Source organism: Amblyraja radiata, chromosome 4 (genome assembly GCF_010909765.2).
Source record: "Amblyraja radiata isolate CabotCenter1 chromosome 4, sAmbRad1.1.pri, whole genome shotgun sequence".
In the NCBI taxonomy this organism is placed as follows: Eukaryota; Metazoa; Chordata; class Chondrichthyes; order Rajiformes; family Rajidae; genus Amblyraja; species Amblyraja radiata.
Window position 1 is genome coordinate 31,946,582 of NC_045959.1, and position 23,466 is coordinate 31,970,047.

The 23,466-nt window shown below is 42.2% G+C and overlaps 1 protein-coding gene across 1 annotated transcript in view; it reads left to right on the forward strand.

Annotated features, from left to right (window-relative positions):
• ext1 (exostosin glycosyltransferase 1) overlaps positions 1-23,466 on the forward strand; it is a 127,579-nt gene that overhangs the window by 80,415 nt on the left and 23,698 nt on the right. The window contains exons 4-7 of the mRNA XM_033019206.1: positions 5,501-5,620; positions 18,248-18,380; positions 18,946-19,064; positions 20,316-20,411. Of these exons, the coding sequence (XP_032875097.1) occupies positions 5,501-5,620; positions 18,248-18,380; positions 18,946-19,064; positions 20,316-20,411 (468 nt within the window). The remainder of the gene's footprint in view (positions 1-5,500; positions 5,621-18,247; positions 18,381-18,945; positions 19,065-20,315; positions 20,412-23,466) is intronic.

The following is a 23,466-nucleotide window of genomic DNA, read 5'->3' on the forward strand; positions in this document are numbered from 1 at the left end:
TTCTGGTTTTATTTTTGAATTTCCTGAAACTGCAGTTTTATTGTTGTTCATTTACTGATTTGTATTTCCATTGTCTGTATTGGTTGGTGTAAATCATTGCATTAAGACTTAAGCACATGTGCAATTTTACCCAGCACACTATACGAACGATGTGATGACAGAAAAAAAAGGATACTTGGATGTTGTAGGAAGGAACTGCAGATGCTGGTTTAAACCAAAGATAGACACAAAATGCTGGAGTAACTCAGCGGGTCAGGTAGCATCTCTGGATAGAAGGATTGAGTGATTTTTCGGGTCGAGGCCCTTCTTCAGACAGTCTGACAGAGTGCCCCCCCCACAGTTTCTAGTGTGCCTGCTGCAGATGTAAGATTGGCTTTCCTGGGAGTAAATGCATGGAAAGCAACTGGTCGGAATGGAGTTGCTGATCAATTCCTCTGGAACTGCGCGGATCAGATGGCATAAGAATTCATAGTTATCTTTAACCCCTCACAACTCCATTCTGAGGTCCCCACCTGCTTCAAAAAAAAGTCCACTGTCATTCTGGTGCCAAAGATGAGTACGGTAGCGTGCTTATAATGACCATCATCCAGTGGCTCAGACAGCCACCACATGGAGTGCTTTGAGATACCGGTGAAGGTTCACGTTAATTCCAGCTTCCAGCCAGCCTTGTTCCACTGCAGTTTGCTTGCCATTGCAACTGACCTGTCATCTTGATCAGTAAGGGTGTCAAAGGTTATGGGGAGAAGGCAGAACAATGGGATTGAGACAGAAATATAGGTCAGCCTTGATCAAATGGTGGAATAGTCTTAATGGGCTCAAAGGCCTAAGTCTGCTCCTATGTCTTATGGTCTAATTGCAACAGGTCCACAGCAGACGCCATCTCCCTGACCCTAAACTCTCCTCTGGAACATGTAGATGACAAGGACGTTTAAGTTACATTCCTGTTTCAATACCATAATCCCATCCAACATCTCCAAACTTCTGGACTCAGTACCTCTCAACATCAGCTCTCATCATCATCTCCAAACTTCTAGACTCAGTACCTCTCTCTGCCACAGAATCCTCAACTTTCTGACCACAGACCACAATCTGTCAGGATAGGTGACAATAGCTCATTCACAATAATTCTCAACACTGGTGCCCCACAATAATGTGCTCTGTCCCCTACAATTGTACCTATGGACTCATGACTGTATGGCCAAATTCAGCTCTAACTCCATCTACGAGTTTGCAGATGACACCACTGTGGTGGGCTGATTCACAAACGAATGATGAGACGTAGTACAGGAAGGAGAACTTAGTCACATTGTGTCAGGTCAATAATCTCTCTCTCAATGTCAGCAAGATGGAGTTGGTTATCGACTCCGTGAAGCATGGTGGAGTGCAGCCCCAATCAGCATCAATGGTGCACTAGTGGAATGGTTGAGAGCTTCAAATTCCTTGTGGTTAATATTACCAATAAACTGTCATGGACAGACCACGTTGATGCAGTAGCCAAGAAGGCATACCGATGCCTCTGCTTCCTGACGAGACTAAAGGGGCTGTCCCACTGCGGCAACCTAATTGTCAAGTTTAGGAGAGTTTGAAGAAATGTCATGTTGAAGACCTCCAACTATGTAGAAGACCTCCTTCGACCTCCTTCAACTATGTTGAAGACTAGCTTCAACTAGCTTCGGGAAAATTGGACACCGAATAGTGGAGAGTGAAGACGACCTCCTTCGACCTCCCTTCGACCTCCCTTCGACTATGTTGCAGACTACCTTCGACTACCCTCGATTACCTACGAATAACATGCCGACCTACTTCAACTAAACCATTTGTTTTCCCATGGCGACCTTTTTTCACTCGCGGGCATTTTTCAACATGTTGAAAAATACGCCGCGACCTAGCTGAGGCCTCGAGTACGCAGGGATTACTCTGGAGCATGAAGGAGAGTTACAAAGACCTCCTAGGACCTTGTGTCGACCATGCTGCGAGTATGAGTCGAGGGCAAACTCTTCTAAACTCGCCAATTAGGTTGCCACAGTGGGACAGCCCCTTAAGGAAATTCACACTGGTATTCCTCCTCCTACTGTCCTGTAGAAGATACAGAGACATGAAAGTGCATACCACCACTCGGGATTTGGTTCTTCCCCCTGTTATTCAACTTCTGAAGTCCTCATATAGAAACATAGAAATTAGGTGCCATTCGGCCCTTCGAGCCTGCACCGCCATTCAATATGGTCATGGCTGTTCATCCAACTCAGTATCCCGTACCTGCCTTGCTAGAAAACTGTCCAATTCACCTCCACCGCAGTACAGACATTCGACTTTGTCCATAGAACTGATGCACTACAATGGTGAAGAATGTATTCTGCCCCCTGTATCTTTCCCTTGGCTCTATCTATTGTACTTGAAATGTCGTAATCATATTTATCTATGGTATATCTCATTATCGTAGTTTAGAGATACAGAGTGGAAACAGGCCATTCGGACCACCGAGTCCACACTGATCATCAATTTATGATAGGGAATTTACAGAGGCCAACAAATCTACACCCCTGCACGGCTTTGTAATGTGGGAGGAAAGCAGAGCACCAGGAGGACCTGGTCACAGGGAGAATGTACAAACTGCACAGACAGCACCCGAGGTCAGGATCGGACTCGGGTATCTGTCACTATGAGGCAGCACCTCAACTGCTAAACCATTGTACCACCAATGCAGATTCTGAGGTTCCCCCTGCTTTAAAAGAGCATCAATAGAACCATTGCCCAAGAAGAATAAGGTGACATGCCTCAATGACTATCATTCAGTGGCGTTACATCCGTGGTGATGAAGTGCTTTCAAGGTTGATTATGATGCAAGAACCTGGACATATTATAATTTGCTTACTGCTACAATAGATCAATGGAGGATGTGATTTTGCTGGTTCTCCACTATGCACTGAACCACTTAAACAATAAAAATACATCAGGCTGTTCATGGATTATGAACAATTTGGCACTCAACACCATCTCCCTCCAAACTGGTTTCCAACCTCAGTGACCTGGGTCTCTGTGCATCTTTTTGCAGTGTGGAGTCATGCATTTGGGTAGTTGGAATAAAGGCTTAGACTATTTTCTAAATGGGGTGAGAATTCAGAAATCGGAGGTGCAAAGGGACTTCGTAGTGCTGGTACATGATTCCCAAAAAGGAAGGCGAATGCAATGCTAGCATTAATTTCGCGAGGGCTAAAATATAAAAACAGAGATGTAATGCTGAGGCTTTATAAGGCACCCTGAAGAAATCTGAAGAAGGGTCTCAACGCAGAACGTCACCCAATTCCTTCTCTACAAGTATGAATTTCATTACGTTTTGGTAAATATGGCGACAAACTCTCTTCACTCTTGACAAAGCTAAAAATGAATTAAACTCTGGTACATTGATGATATAAATAAGAATTTTGATTACGAAAATGTATTTGGAGAAATTTACAATTCTTGGGGCTAACCCTGATGATGCATTGATTTAATTCTGTAACTAAGATACATTAATGACTCACGGTACCTGTATTTATGTTACATGGTCCGATGTTAATGGTGTCATTAGATACTGCTATATTTGGAAGCCAGTTTTTCCCCATTACACTTGCATCACTTGAGTTTAGCATGTTTAATTACTGTTTAGGACTGCATTAACATTAGACTTTAGAAAACAAATGTCATGAAGTTTGGTTAAAGATTGTTTAAATTTAACCATGCATTTCAAAAAATATTTAATGCATTGAAGTGTGGACATTGTAATTGTCTGGAATTTACAGTGCACGTCATTATTAGGAAAATTGATTTTCCCAAGTTTATTCTTTCACAGTAATTATGTTCTGTAAAAGTTGCACATATTTCCATAGTGCATTGTAGTACGTGTGATGAATTCTCCAGCTGAGATTATTATTTCCTTTCATTTTCCATTCTGTTTGGAATTGCATTTTAATGTTCACATAGCAGCATATTACTGCAGGAGGCCAATTACAGGTTTTTGAGATCGATGGCATACTTTTTAATAAGAACAGTGATTAAAATATTAAACAACTTAACATTCCAGATAATTATATATTCATTATTACATAGTAGTCAAGCCATCAAGAATGATTCTTAATAGCCTGCATTTTGTTGCTAGGCTTGCCAGATATGTTGGTAATTGAGCGCAGAAGGCTTAGGTTTGCTGAAAAGTTACTTTGTCAGTTTCCTGTTTCTGAAATTCAATGATTGAACAGCAGCTTGCTTGAATTTCCAATTATCTTTACAAGGGGATCTACCCTCTGATCCATCACCAGAGCCTTTTCTGTTGCAATGCAAATTGGAATTTTATAAAATTGCACAGAGTAATATATTTTAAAATAAATTAGTGTTATGGTTTTGGGTTAACTACAGTATTTCCCGGCAAATGAAGACGCTATTTTTTTTTTTTAACCCAAAAATAAGACACAAACATTTACCTGCGTCTTGGTGACCGAAGGTTAGGTTGTTATCCAAGAAAGATAGACTTGGCTATCCCTCAGTACAACAACATCAAGAAAGATGTTCTTACAGTGTGGAATCATGCATTTTGGTAGTTGGAAGCGGTTGTAAAGTGGGAAGCGGCTGTAAGAGGACAGCGCAGCTTGGGGGGGGGGGAGAAAGAGTTCCTTTCACAGCGTGTGGGGATTCTGGCCTGGGCTGCTCAAATTTGCTGGGCCGCCAGGGGTAAAGTTGCGGGGAAGGCAGGAGTGTTGAGAAGGAGAGGGTCGGAGATCATGCCAGGAACTCACCGCTGCCGCGGCGCTCTGGGCCGGAGAGGGAAGTAGCTCGAGTGGCTGCGAGCGGCCGCCGGGACCGGAAAGCGGACCGTTCACCACCTTAGCGCCTTCTGCCAGATAGCCACGGTCATTTGGCACAGGCGCAACCGGTGGAGGTGGTGGTTGGCGGGAAGCTACTGGGTGGAAGGTTGGCTGCTCCGACCCGGTCCCCCTCTCCTCTCCCCCCCTCTCCTCTCCCCCCCTCTCCTCTCCCCCTCCCTCTCCTCTGCCCCCCTCTCCTCTCCCCCCTCACCTCTGCCCCCCTCTCCTCTCCCCGCTCTCCTCTCCCCATTCTCACTCTCCCCCTCTCCTCTCCCCCCTCTCATCTCCCCCCTCATCTCTCCCCCCTCTCCTCTCCCCCCTCTCCTCTCCCCCCTCTCCTCTACCCCCTCTCCTCGCCCCCCTCTCCTCGCCCCCCTCTCCTCGCCCCCCTCTCCTCGCCCCCCTCTCCTCTCCCCCCCCCCTCCTCGTGCATTACGTGCATCAAATAAATTCCTCACTGCGAAAAAACAGCTATACTGTTGACGTTATTGGTTGCAAGTTTGTTTCATGTGTACTCTCACACGAGTGCCTCGCAAATTCATTGTCACACAGAAAAATAAATTGTCATATTTTCTCAATTAAACATGTGATGTATTCATCAATTAGGAGATTTATTTGGTGTATATTATGTATTATTGCTTATTGTACATTTCTTTGTCCTACAGATTCCTTCTACTGTAAGATCTATTAATCAGAACAAAATCTTAGCACTTAGGCAGCAGACACAGTTCCTATGGGATGCTTATTTTTCTTCAGTCGAGAGGATAGTGTTGACCACATTAGAAGTGAGTATGACATTTAGTCTAATAATAAATGTTAACCTGTTCCTATGGTAATAGGTTAAAAATGTTTTCTGAACCAGTACTAAAAGATTTAAGTTTTTAAGCACATTTACAAATTACTCAAATCTTGTACTGATTATGTGGAACTGATTATGTCCACAATTAAAATGTTTACTTGCCTTTCAAACAGCAGATTTAACCATGTATATGGAAACCTTATATAATGGGAAAAAAATATTTGTTACTTGGAAATCGACAAATTAACTAATTATTTAGCTAATAATATCTTCTGTGAGGCGGCACAGTGGTGCAGAGGTAGAGATGCAGCCTTGCAGTGCCAGAGACCCAGGTTCGATCCTGACTTCGGTGCTGTCTATATGGAGTTTGTACGTCACCCTATGAATGCATGGGTTTTCTCTGGGTGCTCCAGTTTCTTCACACACTCCAAAGATGTACAGGTTTGTTGGTTAATTGACTTTGGTACAATTGTTCATTGTCCCTAGTGTGTAGGATCATGATAGTGTGCGGGGTACATCGGTCAGCGCAGACTCTGGTCCGAAGGGCCTGTTTCCACACTGCATCTCCAAAGTAAAGTCTAAAGTCTATCTTTGCTTAATATAAAACAGGGAAAGGCACTGACACTGTCAATGGGTCAGTTAGATCCCAAGAGTTTTTCAACTGATTAAATTGTCTGGTATGCCATACTGCTTATATTTGACAAGCTAGTTGAATGGAAGAAAGCTTTGTATATTTCAACTTCTCGTTCTTTGGGAATTTTATGTAAATTACATTATTATTTAGATGTTTTTCAGACTATGATGATCTAATTAACATTTAATTATCATGTTAAGCACCAGCATCACATAACCATTCATTTTGGTTGAGGGATTATACAAAAATTGGTTTGATGAGAATTACATTTTATACAGAGCATTGAAAACAGTGTAAAGGTGGGACTTTTAATTTTTAACTTTAACTATTAACTTTTAACGCTAATAAAGTATTTGTGTTGCCGTTTGTCAACAGCTTTCATTTATGCTGCTAAATTTGTGGGGTATCCATACAGATCTGAACATTCCTTCAGAACTATGCTCAATTGCTATTTAATGCACCACGCAGCAAGTATCGACCATTTACTCATCAGAGGTTATGTGACAAAAATCTACCTTTGGCCATTGAAATTCACTCAAGTCTCAATTCTTAAAAGCTAGAATCGTAAGGGGTTAAAATTCTAAAGACATGCTTTATAGTTTCCAACAGGAATACTTCATTATCTCGGTATCAAGTAGTTTAGATATGGAGACATTTGTATAGTGTAGCTAGTGTATAAAGGGTGGCACAGCTGGTAGAGCTGCTGCCTAACATCAACAGAGACCAGGCTTCAATCCTGATCTTGAGTGCTGTCTGTGTGGAGTTTGCACGTTTTCTTTGTGACCACGTGAGTTTCCTCCAGTTTCACCCCACATCCCAAAGACGTGCGAGTTTGTAGGTTTATTAGCCAATGTAAGTTACCCCTAGTGTGTAGGGAGGGGATGCGAAAAAGAGATAACAGAGAACTGGTGTGAATGGGTGATTGATGGTCAGTGTGGACTCAGTGGGCCGATGGGACCGTTTCAATGCTGCATCTCTAAATTAAACTAAAGCAAGTTTGCATTGTAATTTGTATCTCATTAAAATGTACTTAGATGTGCAAATGTTAAACTTTCTCCCCATTATAGTGAACATTGCATCTGCATGCAGGATGGAGAGATGGGTGGTAGAAGTGCATGTGGCTTCAGGGTTGTGGAGAGTGGGGCAGATGGGTGGTAGGGATAAATTAAGAATATATCAACCAAGATTCTAAATGCTGATTTGTCAAGAGTACAAGCCCAGTCAGCTTTAAAAAAAATAACCACATTCTGAATCATTATCCACAATTTTCAGTGAATCTGAGCATCGCCATCAACTATGAGAAGCAGGCTTGGTCACTTCCCTTGCCTTCCATCATTCAGTCTAAATTCAAATTGTTACAGCCAGATTTGTTGCTATGACTGTGAAAAGCAAATTTCACTGGGATTTGATTAACAGTGACTGGTTCTGTGTGACTTCTAAAAGTAGTAACATTCGCCGTATTACTACATGTACTCAATTTACAATTCACAATTTAAGGAAACTCCTTGATTTACAGAACTTTTTTCATTGTAATAAACAGTCCTTAATGTTATTGCATAGATAGGTGTAGTCATTATTGGTGGGGTGGGGATCGTGGTTTGCATTACCAGAAAATGGTGCATGTTGCAATTTTCCATAATGCGAAGCCACGTAGTGTGTATGTGAAGAAAAATTAGGTATTCATTTACGCCCTCCCACCCCAATGTAAATACTGTGCGAGCACATTTTATTCATAGCTCAAACTTTTGAGCAGAGATTAATGAATTCTGCTGGGCTGTACTTCAATTACTGAATGTTTGTAATGCAGGGTTTACCTATAATAGGAACTATTAATTATACATGAGCATCAGTTTTCAATTACCGGGTATATTAGATCCTGCATGGACATTGTAAGACATTCCTGTCTACCTTTTAGTCTCATAAGTTATAAATGGCAATTGAAATCACACGTGTAGCCATGCCATTAAAATCCCTGTCCATTAAATTGGCAGTTGCACCTGATTGACTCGGATGCCTTGAGACTCCAGGCAGCAGACCCTTGATTTATTGGGCTCTTATTGACATAGTTGGTCCCTCAAACTCTCCACAGTACACAAATCATATTAGAAACCAGCTATGGAAATAAATCCCTCCAGGATACATTCGGGGAAATCTCAATTTTTGATCTATATTACTTCAGTACTGTATCGAAGATGGATGGTTTGGATGTAGCCGAGTATTACCCTCACCAAGTGCAGAGATGATAAATTTATAGAGAATGAAAAGGACGGTTAAGCATGTATTACAACTTAAGCATCGATGGTTTATGCCCCTGAAATTAACCTAGAAAAATATGAGATCTTTGTGACAAGACTTAAAAGAACATGAAGGAAGTGATGAACCTTTGGAAAGTTCCAATAAGTTCAAGGCAATCGTGGCTGGTTCATACTTTTCACTAATATACAAGCTTGTGTGATATTTATCTGTGGGGGAGGCAACAAGTGTAGGTGCCATGGTGATGAAAGGTTTTCCGCAGAAGTTAAAATAAATCTGCAAGGAAGGTGGCTCCCTTGAATAAACATCATGTCAAGATTGTTTAAATGTCATATGAACCACATACAGAGCAATGAAATTCTTACATGTTGCAGCTTTACAGGCCTGTTAACACAATAATCCACAGATAAATATATAATACAATAATTTGATGACCGTAATACTAGATAATTAAAATAACAGTGCAAAATTTAAGTTCGTAATGCAACTAAAGACACTGTCCATGGAAGATCATAGATGCTGTAGTAGGATTAGTGTTGTTGGGAAGAAGCTGTTCTTGGTTTTCAGTCTGGGATTCAGGTTCCTGTAGCACCATTTCAATAGTAATAGCAAAATGAGAGCGTAACCAGGGTGGTGTGGGTCTTTGGTGATATTGGTTGCCTTTTTCAGGCAGCTCCTCCTATAGATCCCTTCGATGGTGGGATCCGTCAGTAACCTGTGATGGAATGTAGGCACTTTGTTCCCGACTATTCAAGATGCCAAATCAAGACGTGATGTAACTAATTAGTATACTCTATATCATACCCCCATAGAAGTCTATAGTGTTCCTCAACATACCCAATTTCCCCAATCTTCTAAGGAAGTAGAGGTGTTGATGAGCTTTATTTGTTGTGCTGGACCCAGGACAAGTATTCAGAGATAAAAGTGCTGAGGAACTTGAATCTGTTGACACGCTTCACTGTCTTCCTGTCAATGAAGACAGGTTTGTGGATATTTATTTGTGGAAAATCAGGTCTGATTTTCCCTTCCTGTAGTCAACAATCAGCTCCTTGGTCTTGCAAACATCAAAAGCAAGATTGTTGTTCTGCAACCATTCAATAAGATTGTCAATCTCTCTCCTGTATTCTGGCCTATTGGAACCTGTTATGTGCTCAATAATTGTATCGGTGGTGAATTTAAAGTGCAATGGAGCTGTGTTTGGCTGCAGAGTCATGATGATAGAGAGAGCTCAGCAGAGGATTGAGCTCACAATCATGAGGTGCTTCTATGTTGATGGTTACCAAGGAGGAAGTGTTGTTCAGAAACTTGAGAAATGTCACCTTGAAAGTAGGTCCAGGAGTAGGACATTCGGCCCTTCAAGCCAGTATGATCATAGCTGATCATCCAGAATCTGATTTTCCCCATATCCCGTGATTCCATTAGCCCTAAGAGCTACATCTAACACTCTTGACTACATCCAGTCATATAAACTTATAAAAGGACTGGACAAGCTAGATGCAGGCAAAATGTTCCCAATATTGGGGGAGTCCAGAACCAGGGGTCACAGTCTAAGAATAAAGGGGAGGCCATTTAAAACTGAGATGAGAAAAACGTTTACACCCAGAGAGTCGTGAATTTGTGGATTTCTCTGCCACAGAAGGTAGTAGAGGCCAATTCACTGGATGAATTTAAAAGAGGGTTGGATAGAGCTCGAGGAGCTAGCGGAATCAAGGGATATGGAGAGAAGGCAGGCACGGGTTACTGATTGTGGATGATCAGCTGGCTCGAAGGACCAATTGGCTTCCTCCTGTACCTATTTTCTATGTTTAATTGGCCTTCACTGCCTTCTGTGGCAGAGAATTCCACAGATTCACAACTCTTTGACTGAAAACGTTTTTCCTCATCTCAGTACTAAATGGCCTACTCCTTATTCTTAAATTGTGAGCACCGGTTCTGGACTCTCCCAACATAGAGAACATTTTTTCCTGCATCTAGCCTGTCCAATCCCTTAAGAATTTTATATGTTTCTATAAGGACCCCTTTCATCCTTCTAAATTCCAGTGAATATGCCCAGTCTGTCTATTGTTTCATCATATATCAGTCCCGCCATCCCAGGAATTAACCTGGTGAACCTATGCTGCTCTCCCTGAATAGCAAGAATGTCCTTCCTCAAATTAGGAGACCAAAATTGCACACAATACACCTGATACGATCTCACCAGGGCCCTGTACAACTGCAGTAGGACCTCCTTGCCCCTATACTCAAATCCTCTCGCTATGAAGGCCATTTGCATTCTTCACCTGCATGCTTACTTTCAACAGATTAATGACATAGTTCATCCAAGTCTTCTGGTGAGGTAACACTCGGCTGGTCTGGTGAGAATACAGTTCTCCACACATTTGATAAGTAACGGTGTCAGGGGCTATGGGGCAAAGGTGGGAGAACGGGGTTGAGAGGGAAAGATAGAGCAGCTATGATTGAATGGCAGGGTGGACTTGATGGGCTGAATGGCCTAATTCTGCTCCTAGAATGTATGAACAAGAACATTTCCTTATGAAGTCAGAGACAACCATGGCATATTAGTTCAGAGCTTTTCTAACACCTTTATTAATCTAGAATCTGTAAATCTCCACTCAGCGGGTGAGGCAGCATCCATGGAGCGAAGGAAATAGGCGACCTTTTTAGGCTCGAGACCCTTCTTCAGACTGATGCGGGGGGGGGGGGGGGGGAAGAAAGGAAGAGGCGGAGACAGTGGGTTGTGGGAGAGCTGGGAAGGGGAGGGGAAAGAAGGAGAAAGCAGGGACTACCTAAAATTGGAGAAGCCAATGTTCATACCGCTGGGGTGTAAACTACCCAAGTGAAATATGAGGTGCTGCTCCTCCAATTTACGGTGGGCCTTATTCTGGCCATGGAGGAGGCCCAGGACAGAAAGGTCGGGTTCGATCAGGTTGATTATTGCGAACTGAGCGGAGGTGTTGGGCGAAGCGATCGCCAAGCCTACACTTGGTCTAACCGTTGTAGAGCAGCTGACACCTAGAGCAGCGGATGCAATAGACGAGGTTGGAGGAGGTGCAGGTGAACCTCTGCCGCACCTGGAAAGACTGCTTGGGTCCTTGGATGGAGTCAAGGGGGGAGGTAAAGCGACAGGTGTAGCATTTCCTGCAGTTGCAAGGGAAAGTGCCAGGAGAGGGGGTGGTTTGGGTGCGAAGGGACGAAATGACCATGGAGTTACGGAGGGTGTGGTATCTTCGGAAAGCCGAAAGGGGCGGAGATGGGAAGATGTGGCCAGTGGTGGGATCCCGTTGGAGGTGGCGAAAATGTCGGAGGATTATTTGTTGTATGTGACGGCTGGTAGGGTGGAAGGTGAGGGCAAGGGTGACTCTGCCCTTGTTACGAGTGGGGGGGATGGGGAGTGAGAGCAGAGTTACGGGGCATAGAAGATACCCAGGTGAGAGCCTCGTCTATAGTAGAAGAGGAGAACCCCTGTTCCCTGAGGAATGAGGACATCTCCAATGCCCTGGTTTGGAACACCTCATCCTGGGTGCAGATGCGGCGTAGACGGTGGAATTGGGAGTAGGGGATGGAGTCCTTACAGGGAGCAGGGTGGGAAGAAGTGTAGTCCAGATAAATGTCAGTCAGTAGTCTGTCACCTGCGATGGAGATAGTGAGGTCTAGAAACGGTAGGGAGATGTCCGAAATGGTCCAGGTGTATTTGAGTGCCGGATGGAAGTTAGTGGTGAAATGGATGAAGTCTGAGTTCTGTATGGGTGCAGGAGGTAGCACCAATGCAGTCGTCGATGTAGCGGAGATAGAGTTCGGGGATAGGGCCACAGAACGCCTCGAACAAGGATTGTTCGCCGTACCCTACAAAGAGGCAGGCATAGCTGGGGCCCATGCGCGTGCCCATAGCTACGCCTTGGATTTGGAGGAAATGGGAGGAGTCAAACAAAGTTGTTACGGGTAAGTCCAGCTCCGCTAGGCGGAGGAGAGTATCAGTAGACTGAGTTGGTTCTGTAGTCGAGGAAGAACAGAGGGCTTTGAGACCCTCCTGGTGGGGGATGGAGGTGTTGAGTGACTGGACATCCATGGTGAAGGTGAGGGAATGGGGGCCTGGAAAACGGAAGCCCTGGATGAGACAAAGAGCATGTGAGGTGTCTTGAACATAGGTAGGGAGGTATTTAACCAGGGGGGGATAGGATGGCGTCGAGGTATGTGGAAATAAGTTTAGTGGGGCACGAACAGGCAGAAACGACGGGTCTGCCAGGACAGTCAGGTTTGTGGATTTTGGGGAGAAGGTAAAAGGGCTGGGGAACAATGAGGTTGGAGGCTTGAGTGGCCTGGTGCTCGTATGTGGGGTCATGGTCCAAAGATAAGTAGGAGGAGGTGTCTGAGAGTTGGCGCGTAGCCTCAGCCTTGTAGAGATCAGCGCGCCAGACTACCACGGCACCTCTCTTGTCGGCAGGTTTGATCACCCAGTCTGGGTAGTTGCAGAGTGAGTGGAGGGCTGTACATTCAGGGGGGGAGAGGTTAGAGTGAGAAAGGGGAGTGGAGAAGTTGAGGCGGTTGATGTTTCTCAAGTACTTGTTTTGATGAATTTTGAGGTGCTGAGATTTTGTGGCAGGTTTGTGTCAAGTCAAGTCAAGTCAAGTTTATTTGTCACATACACATACGAGATGTGCAGTGAAATGAAAGTGGCAATGCTCGCGGACTTTTGTGCAAAAGACAAACAACCAAACAACCAAACAAACTATAAACACAATCATAACACACATATTCTTTTACATAATAAATAATGGAAGGAAAAACGTTCAGTAGAGTTAGTCCCTGGTGAGATAGGCGTTTACAGTCCGAATGGCCTCTGGGAAGAAACTCCTTCTCAACCTCTCCGTTCTCACCGCATGGCAACGGAGGCGTTTGCCTGACCGTAGCAGCTGGAACAGTCCATTGCAGGGGTGGAAGGGGTCTCTCATGATATTGTTGGCTCTGGAGTTGCACCTCCTGATGTATAGTTCCTGCAGGGGGGCAAGTGAAGTTCCCATAGTGCGTTCGGCCGAACGCACTACTCTCTGCAGAGCCTTCTTGTCCTTGGCAGAGCAATTCCCAAACCAGATGGTAATGTTCCCGGACAAGATGCTTTCCACCGCCGCTGCGTAGAAGCACTGGAGGATCCTCAGAAACACTATGAATTTCCTCAATTGCCTGAGGTGGTAAAGGCGCTGCCTTGCCTTACTCACGAGTGCTGAGGCGTGTTATGTCCATGTCATATCCTCGGAGATGTGGACTCCCAGATATTTAAAACAGTTCACCCTATCCACAGGATCCCCATTTATCCTCAATGGAGTGTACGTCCTCGGATGATGTGCCCTCCTAAAGTCCATGATCAGCTCCTTCGTTTTTTTGATGTTCAAGAGGAGGCTGTTATCCTGGCACCAGAGTGCTAGACCAGCCACCTCCTCCCGGTAGGCCTTCTCGTCGTTTTCTGAGATCAGGCCCACCACCACAGTGTCATCAGCAAACTTAATTATTCAATAGACAATAGGTGCCGGAGTAGGCCATTTGGCCCTTCGAGCCAGCACCGCCATTCAATGTGATCATGGCTGATCATCCCCAATCAGTACCCTGTTCCTGCCTTCTTCCCATATCCCCTGACTCCACTATTTTTAAGAGCCCTATCTAGCTCCCTCTTGAAAGCATCCAGAGAACCTGCCTCCACCACCCTCTGAGGCAGAGAATTCCACAGACTCACCACTCTCTGTGAGAAAAAGTGTTTCCTCGTCTCTGTTCTAAATGGCTTACTCCTTATTCTTAAACGGTGAACCCCCGAAAAGCACCTGGTCCTGATGGTATACCCGGTCGTGTTCTAAAAACCTGTGCGGACCAACTGGCGGGAGTTTTTACGGACATTTTCAACCTCTCACTTCTGAGGTCTGAGGTCCCCACCTGCTTTAAAAGGGCATCAATCATACCGGTGCCCAAGAAGAGTAAGGTGACGTGCCTCAATGACCATCGACCAGTGGCACTAACGCCGGTGGGGATGAAGTGCTTTGAGAGGTTGATCATGGAGCAAATCAACTCCTACCTCGACAAAAACCTGGACCCACTGCAGTTCGCGTACCGCCACAACAGATCAACGGTGGATGCGATCTCGCTGGCCCTCCACTCCGCACTGGACCACTTGGACAACAAAAACTCATATGTCAGGCTGTTATTCATTGATTACAGCTCGGCATTTAACACAATCATCCCCTCCAAACTGGTTACCAAACTCGCAGAACTGGGTCTCTGCGCATCCCTCTGCAACTGGATCCTCGACTTCCTCATCCACAGACCACAGTCTGTTCGTATTGGTGGAAATGTGTCAGCCTCGATAACAATCAGCACGGGAGCACCTCAAGGCTGCGTGCTCAGCCCCCTGCTGTACTCACTCTATACCCATGACTGCGTAGCGAACCACAGTGCGAACTCCATCATCAAGTTCGCTGACGACACCACTATTGTGGGGCGTATCACTGATGGGGATGAGTCAGAATATAGATGAGAGATCGTGTCCATATGGTGCCAGCGCAATAACCTGGCCCTCAACACCAGCAAAACCAAGGAACTGATTGTGGACTTTGGAAGGAGTAGGAGGGGGACCCACAGCCCCATTTATATCAGCGGGTCGATGGTTGAAAGGTTCAAGAACTTCAAATTCCTGGGCGTGCACATCTCTGAAGATCTTTCCTGGTCCGAGAACACTAACGCAATTATCAAAAAAGCTCATCAGCGCCTCTACTTCCTGAGAAGATTACGGAGAGTCGGATTGTCAAGGAAGACTCTCTCTAACTTCTACAGGTGCACAGTCGAGAGCATACTGACCGGTTGCATCGTGGCTTGGTTCGGTAATTTGAGCACCCTGGAGAGGAAAAGACTACAAAAAGTAGTAAACACTGCCCAGTCCATCGGCTCTGACCTTCCTTCCATCGAGGGGATTTATTGCTGCCTCAAAAAGGCTGGCAGTATCATCAAAGACCCACACCATCCTGGCCACACACTCATCTCCCTGCTACCTTCAGGTAGAAGGTACAGGAGCCTGAAGACTGCAACAACCAGGTTCAGGAATAGCTACTTCCCCACAGCCATCAGACTATTAAACCTGGCTCGGACAAAACTCTGATTATTAATAACCACTTTCTGTTATTTGCACTTTACCAGTTTATTTATTCATGTGTGTATATATTTATATCATGGTATATGGACACATTTATCTGTTTTGTAGTAAATGCCTACTATTTTTCTGTGTGCTTAAGCAAAGCAAGAATTTCATTGTCCTATACAGGGACACATGCAAATAAACTCACTTGAACTTGAACTTGGTTCTGGACTCCCCCAACGTCGGGAACATGTTTCCTGCCTCTAGCGTGTCCAAACCCTTAACAATCTTAAATGTTTCAATGAGATACCCTCTCATCCTTCTAAACTCCAGAGTGTACAAGCCCAGCTGCTCCATTCTCTCTGCATATGACAGTCCCGCCATCCTGGGAATTAACCGTGTAAACCTATGCTGCACTCCCTCAATAGCAAGAATGTCCTTGCTCAAATTAGGGGACCAAAACTGCACACAATACTCCAGGTGTGGTCTCACTAGGGCTCTGTACAACTGCAGAAGGACCTCTTTGCTCCTATATTTGCTTCATCTTGTTATAAAGGCCAACATGCCATTTGATTTCTTCACTGCCTGCTGTACATGCATGCTTACTTTCATATACTGATGTACAAGGACCCCCAGATCCCATTGTACTTCCCCTTTTCCCAACTTGATGCCATTTAGATAGTAATCTGCCTTCCTGTTTTTGCTACCAAAGTGGATAGCCTCACATTTATCCACATTAAACTGCATCTGGTATGCATCTGCCCACTCACCCAACCCGTCCAAGTCGCCCTGCATTCTCATAGCATCCTCCTCACAGTTCACACGGCCACCCAGCTTTGTGTCATCTGCAAATTTGCTAATGTTACTTTGAATCCCTTCATCCAAATCATTGATGTATATTGTAAGTAGCTGCAGTCCCAGCACCACGCCTTGCGGTATCCCACTAGTCACTGCCTGCCATTCTGAAAGGGACCCGTTAATCCCTACTCTTTGTTTCCTGTCTGCCAACCACTTCTCTATCCATGTCAGCACTCTACCCCCAAAACCCTGTGCCCTAATTTTGCCCACTAATCTCCTATGTGGGACCTTATCAAATGCTTTCTGAAAGTCCAGGTACACTACATCCACTGGCTCTCCCTTGTCCATTTTCCTAGTTACGTCTTAAAAAAATTCCAGAAGATTAGTCAAGCTTGATTTCCCCTTCGTAAATCCATGCTGACTTGGACCGATCCTGTTACTGCTATCCAAATGTTCGACTATCTCATCTTTTATAATTGACTCCAGCATCTTCCCCACCACTGATGTCAGGCTAACTGGCCGATAATTCCCTGTTTTTTCTCTCTCCCACCTTTCTTAAAAAGTGGGATGTCTGATGTATAACCGATGGTTTTACATTGAAATCAATGTGAAATGCTTTTACCTTTTGAATGTGCACTTAATTCAAAGTTTTCCTGGATCATAACGCCATTGTAAATGAAGGAATGCCAGTAAATGTTAGTGTACCCATTCATGACAGCCTTGGTTATACCTTCATCCTATCTTCAAATTCACAAATCTGTGATGTGGCATCATTTTTTGTGTCAGTAGATTATGAATTTATTTGGAATTGATAACAAATGTTTTGGAAAATGGATGAGTGATGGGAGACAATGAGTAATGAGCAGCTAATCAAATTCATTAGATATGTCACCTAAGGGTGTTGTCGAGCTATTCGTATTTATAAATAAGTTAGATTTGTGGTTTCTTGTCGTTTAAGTTTGTTTGCAGTCCAGGCTGCCTTGTGAGCTATGTGTAGTTGAAAATATTACTAGTTTTGAATAGATTAAATGAACTGAACTGAAGCAAATACATTTCAGTGTAGGACAGTGTGAGCTGATTAATTTTATGTTTTAAAAAGAATAGAATAATATGCTTATCAAATGATGAAAGAATAGAGATTGAGGTTTGTAAGTTCATGTGTATAGATCATTAAAATACCATGGAAACGGAGCAATTATATAAACAAATCTAGAATGCAAGGAAATAGAAGTAATGCTATACTATAGCTATAGAAAGTATTGCTGCGACCATAACTGGATTGCTTGGAGCAATCGGGTTACCATTTTTTACAATGCATACATTGGCCTAAGAGCAAGTACAGTATAGATTTAAGCACAATGAAACCTGGACTCCAAGAGAAGCTACAAGGAATAACTAACTGAATTTAGTTACAGGGTGATTTTAGAATCCTTATTAAAAGAAATTAATAGGGTAGATCAAAACTATTTGCTATTTTTGTTGAGCCAAGAACAAGAGGTCACAGTCTAATATTTAGAACCTGGGCTTTTGGGAGTGAATTGATGAAACATGCAATGATTGGTAGAGATTTGTACAATAGTTTCACATGTAATTACTGCTGCTAGATCAGTTATCGATTTTTAAAACTAATATTGAGAAACTTTGTTGACCATTTTTTGGGAGCACTTTTGGCACAGAGTCAAATCTTGTTGAAAATAAAACAGACTAAGTGGCCTACCTCTTTTCTTTCGTTAAGTTCCCATGTATATGAATTGTATATTCCACAGGCAGTGCTTTACAGTAGAAAGTCACTGATATTACTAACTTTTTTTTAATAGATAATTCAAGACAGAGTTTTTAACCATATGTCTCGCAATGGCTTAATGTGGAATAAACCTCCAGGGGCATTATTCAGTCAGCCACAGTATTCAGCACATTTAGGAGATTTTCCTTTTTATTATTCTTATCTAGGTAAGTAATTTAAATTTGTACATCATGTGACATGCTAATCTCATTGATAATCGTAATATTGTTAATCTTTTCCGTATTTAATACTTGTATAAAAATAATTCTAAGGTACACAAAATGCTGGAGTAACTCAGCGGGACAGGCAGCATCTCTGGAGAGAAGGAATGGGTGACGTTTCGGGTCGGGACCCTTCTTTAGACTCTAAAATTAATTCTGGTTTTCTAATCAATGCAGCCCTAAATTCTATGATTTTCTTTTCTGACCTTGCTTTATTCTAAGCCTTAAATCTTAGGGACCCATTCACAAAGACTCCAAATACCAAATACCTACTCCATCTCCTTATCAAATCACAATATCAGCAATTTGCAATGCCAAGATGTGTTAAGCCAAACATTGAAAGGAAAACCAATGAGACAAATGTAAACTGAACCCAATAGCAAATTCTGGGTCATGATGTTGATTTCTGAACATGGAATGCTATTCTTTAGCTTGAAGGGTTAATGAATATTAAATATTCTATTTGGTTTTAGATTCTGTTTTTAATCTTCTGTCCTGATTATTGTTTCAGGTACATCGCCTTCAACCAAGTTTACTGCCGTTATCCATGCAGTGACTCCGCTGGTTTCGCAGTCACAGCCAATATTAAAACTTCTGCTGGCAGTAGCTAAGAGTCAATATTGTGCACAGGTAGACTGACCATTTATTATTGCATTTAGAAAATATGTTTAATATGGTGTCATTTGAGTTTTGAATGGAGAGTGTTGTTCATAAATAAAAGTACCTCTTTCCCCTTGTCATTCTAATGGTTTTAGTATAGAACTGCAGACCATTAATACAAGTATTAGTCGCCCACTGAGACCTCATCTTTTTGGTCATTACCAATGTTAATTTTGATTGTGGTGGTAGCAACCTACTTTTGTGGCACTGCAGTTGATCTTTGTATCTTCTTTGAATTTGTATCCTTTTCCAGAGTGCAGTTGGATAACTATTAGAAGTTGAAATGTGTATAAACTTCTCTTCTCCCGCCCCCTGACAAACTGATGGCACTAAGACAAAAGCTGAAATCACTAACTGAGCACAGTTTTGGAATCAAACAAGAAATGCAGATGCTGGAATCTTGATTGAAAAGCAAACTACTGGGAGGAACTCAACAGATCAGAATGAAGAAATGCCCAGACCAAATATGTCACCTGTCCATTTCCCGCCACAGATGCTGCCTGATCCAATTAGTTCCTCCAGCAGTTTCTTTTAACTCTGGAATCAAATCTGAATGATTTTGTTTAGTGTGCTTTGGCTGCTCATTGAGTAAAAGCAGTGTCTCTTTGTGTTATGTAAATTAATGATAAATTAAGAACCATTACCATTACTACAATAATGTAGCAATACATCTCTCAGTGTCTGTGAACTTGAAAGGCTAGCAGAAAAACCTATTTCTTGCATGGTGTTTGCAGGCTTAAAATATATTTATTTTTATTTGGTTTCCCCTTTTGAATTGGAATGATCATATTTCTTTTAAACACGATCTTAACCCTTAGAGCGAGGATTCCTAACCTGGGGTAAATTTCACCTACCCAGGAGTAAATTTGTTGATTCTGGATTTGTACATATTTTTTCTCATTGACTGACTGTGTTTGGTTCTGATATACTGGTATCTGTTCATCATTAGTTCATAAATAAGTGAAATAACATTGTTATGTGCTATTAAAGTTGCCAGGGGTAAACGGGACGAAAAAGGTTGGGAACCCATGCCTTAGAGTGATGTAACTTGTCAAGATCTATTTTATACAAAATACAGAATTATTGTATCCCAAGAGTAAAATGTATGACATTATTTTGTAATAAGTAATAGTACTTTAATTCATGAATCAGCATTTTTTTAGTCATGAGATTATTTTCAATGTAATTCTGTAACTGTTGACTATGCTTGATTGTTTATAGGTTATTGTGTTATGGAACTGTGACAAACCTTTACCAGCCAAACACCGTTGGCCCTCCACTGCTGTACCTGTACTGGTAATTGAAGGAGAAAATAAAGTACGTTTTTCTGTAAGGTTCATGATACACACTTGTCTTCAATTGACATTCCACTATGAATATTCAAAGTGGGAGCTTGTACAACTTGCCATCAGGTTTGATTTGGGTGGGGATGAAAGATACATCTAGCGTCAGAATGTTTGAACAGTTTTAAGTGTGGGTGTAATTGGTGTCCATAATAATAGAATTGTCAACCACATGACCAAAAGTTATATTCTGCCATTTATTGCTGAACTTTTTCAAAAAGAATGGGGCATTGCAGTTTATTTGTTATCTGTGTTTGCAGATTGCAGAACAGATTGTAATTTGTGAATTTGGTTTAGTGCCTAAACTTAACTGGCAGCTTTTATAGTCCATATATGAAATAATGGCTTTCCAATAATAAACTATCAATGACCTTTGAGCAAATTCTATATAATTTGTGGTCTGCATTCTGAGCATTTTAAAAAAAAAATAGAATCTTCAATTGAAGTTCAAGGTTTTTTTTTTAAAGGAAACTTTGGTATATTTTTTGTGATTTTTGTACATGGGTGGATCAATGTCTTGGTAATTATGTAATGGCCACATTAGAATAACTTGCTGAGAACTTGAAATGATAATGAGGAACTAGCGCACTGAAATTAGACATTATTGTGGAGTGGATTAGTATCAATCAAGTAGAGTTATAAACCATTACCTGAATCTTATTTATATTCAAACACAATTTCTGATTCCTAGCCTGACCTTATTATTCACTTCTTCATTTTTCAGTATCCTGGCCTTGCTAGTAAGACAAGTATTTAATACCCAACCTTCATTGTCCTTGAGAAAATAGTGAGCTGCTGCCTTGAATTACGGAATCCTTCTGGTGAATGTTATATCATAATGATATTGAGTAGGGAGTTTGAGGGTAAGATGCAATGATGATGAAGACATGGAGATATAGTACTTGCCCATGGAAATCTATGTTATGGAACACAGGCCCAATAAGCACATCTCTTTGCTTGGCCTCTTCCATCTGCTCAATGGTTATCTGCTGAGAATTGGAGGGAGCCAAACACCCCTGCTAGAAAGAGGTCACCAGTTCTGATGCAATGTGGCTTGTGCTGTTTTATTTTGTGATCTCACGACCCAAGACACCGTATTGCATAGGATGTTTTTGATGAGGAGCAAAATTAACATGAAAACACAGAGCACATTTCTTTCAAAGTGTAAAAATTATGATGGATGGATCACTTAGTGATAAATCTTTTAATTACAAAAATGTTTGATTAATGTCTTGATGATCAAAGTAGTTTTGGACAGAATGTATTATAAACCCTATAAATTAAAATACTGAGCTGTTAATGGCATAGCTGACAAATGGGCTGCTTCATTGATCTAAGCATCACTTGAATAAAGATTTGGAAAATGAGTCTGGTTCATTGTAATATCTACAGACAAGTGGCTCATTTATACATTCAAAATTACTAAATCATTGAACCAGAGGACTCTTGGAAACCCACAGCCAAGAATCAATGGCTACATAATTCGCATCGTAATACCTGTCTTTTGTTGCCACGTCAGCTATGATGTGCATCTAATCTTAATACATTTGTTGCTCAAACAATGCTGGCCACCATAACTGAGAGGATGTTGACACAACTGCGGATGCTGGGTTATAAATCAGTGAGGATGTTAGTGCAACTAATGCCTGCTGGAACTGGGGATACCAGACAAAAGGATCAATCTCCACTGCTGGCAGTATTTAAAGGGATCAATCGAGTTGCTAATTGAATTCTATATGCTGTTGCTACAATTTTGCAGATGATGGTTGTCTTCTAGGCTGCATACGCAAGAGTGGTCTTGCTAAAGGACTTTGGCTTTCTCCAATGTTTTCCCATAAACCTGTTGTCAACAGGCACAGATACGTTCCCTCTAGAGTGCAGGATAACTGAGAAAATGAGGAGAAGACATTTAGAACTGGGTGAACTATTATGTGAGAAAGATGAGGAGAAGAAAAACTCAACAAAATATCCAGAGTAATCAAAAAATATGTTATCTGAACTCAAGAAGGAACAGTGGGAGGTGTCTTTGCTTCTATAACTTGCCCTCACTGAAATCTCTCTCTTACTCGGCTACTTTTGCAACACAGTGCCCCTGCCACCTCTTCTGGAAACTTGTTCCACAGAGGCTTGTGTATGAAAAACAAATTAATCTCAATAATTGTAACCAGGAAAATTAGATTATTGTAAAGACCCGCCTTGTTCAAGTCCTTCACACAATTAAATCCCCCATCCTTGCCTGATTTGAGCTATATGCTTCAGCAATTAAGGGTGGACAATAAATATTGGTATTGACAGCAATGTCCATGTAACAAAAAAATCAAAGTAATATCCTTGCTGAGCTGGTGGTTGATTAGATTACTGTGTATTTTATCATTGCATACCTTTCACACTTAAAACTCTTGATTGAAAGTAGAAAAGCATACAGCTGATAGACACAAAAAGCTGGAGTAACTCTGCGGGACAGGCAGCATCTCTGGAGAGGAGGAATGGGTGACGTTTCGGGTTGAAACCCATGTTCAAACATACACAGACCACAGCTGGATGGGCATGTAGTCATGAAAATAAATAAGTGATAAGCTTGCATCATCTGTAGTAGGGGACTGCGGTAAAGATGGAGGATAACTTATTTTTAATAGTGTGTCAGCATTTCTAGCTCAGCTTTCCATGAGATAAAATACGCCTTCTTACTAAATGCCATCTTGTATTAAAGGAGAGAATGTGATTCTTTAATGAGTATTGTGCCAGGATTGGAATATTATATTTGAAGATTTTGACTGACCAACCGTGAGCTGTTAAGCTTTTGAGGCACAGCATTTGTGTTCTACCAAGATGGACACTAAATAAATGTTGAAACCTAAATATAGCTATCCTCTAAGAATTACTGACTGACTGTAAATGATGCAAGCCACACTCCAAACTGGACTTACAGTCGAAGCATGCAATTAACCAATGCAGCAGCAATAAGCTGCAAATCATATGTGAGCAGCAACACAATGTTGAGCACTATTGACATCAGAAGAAACTTGGCA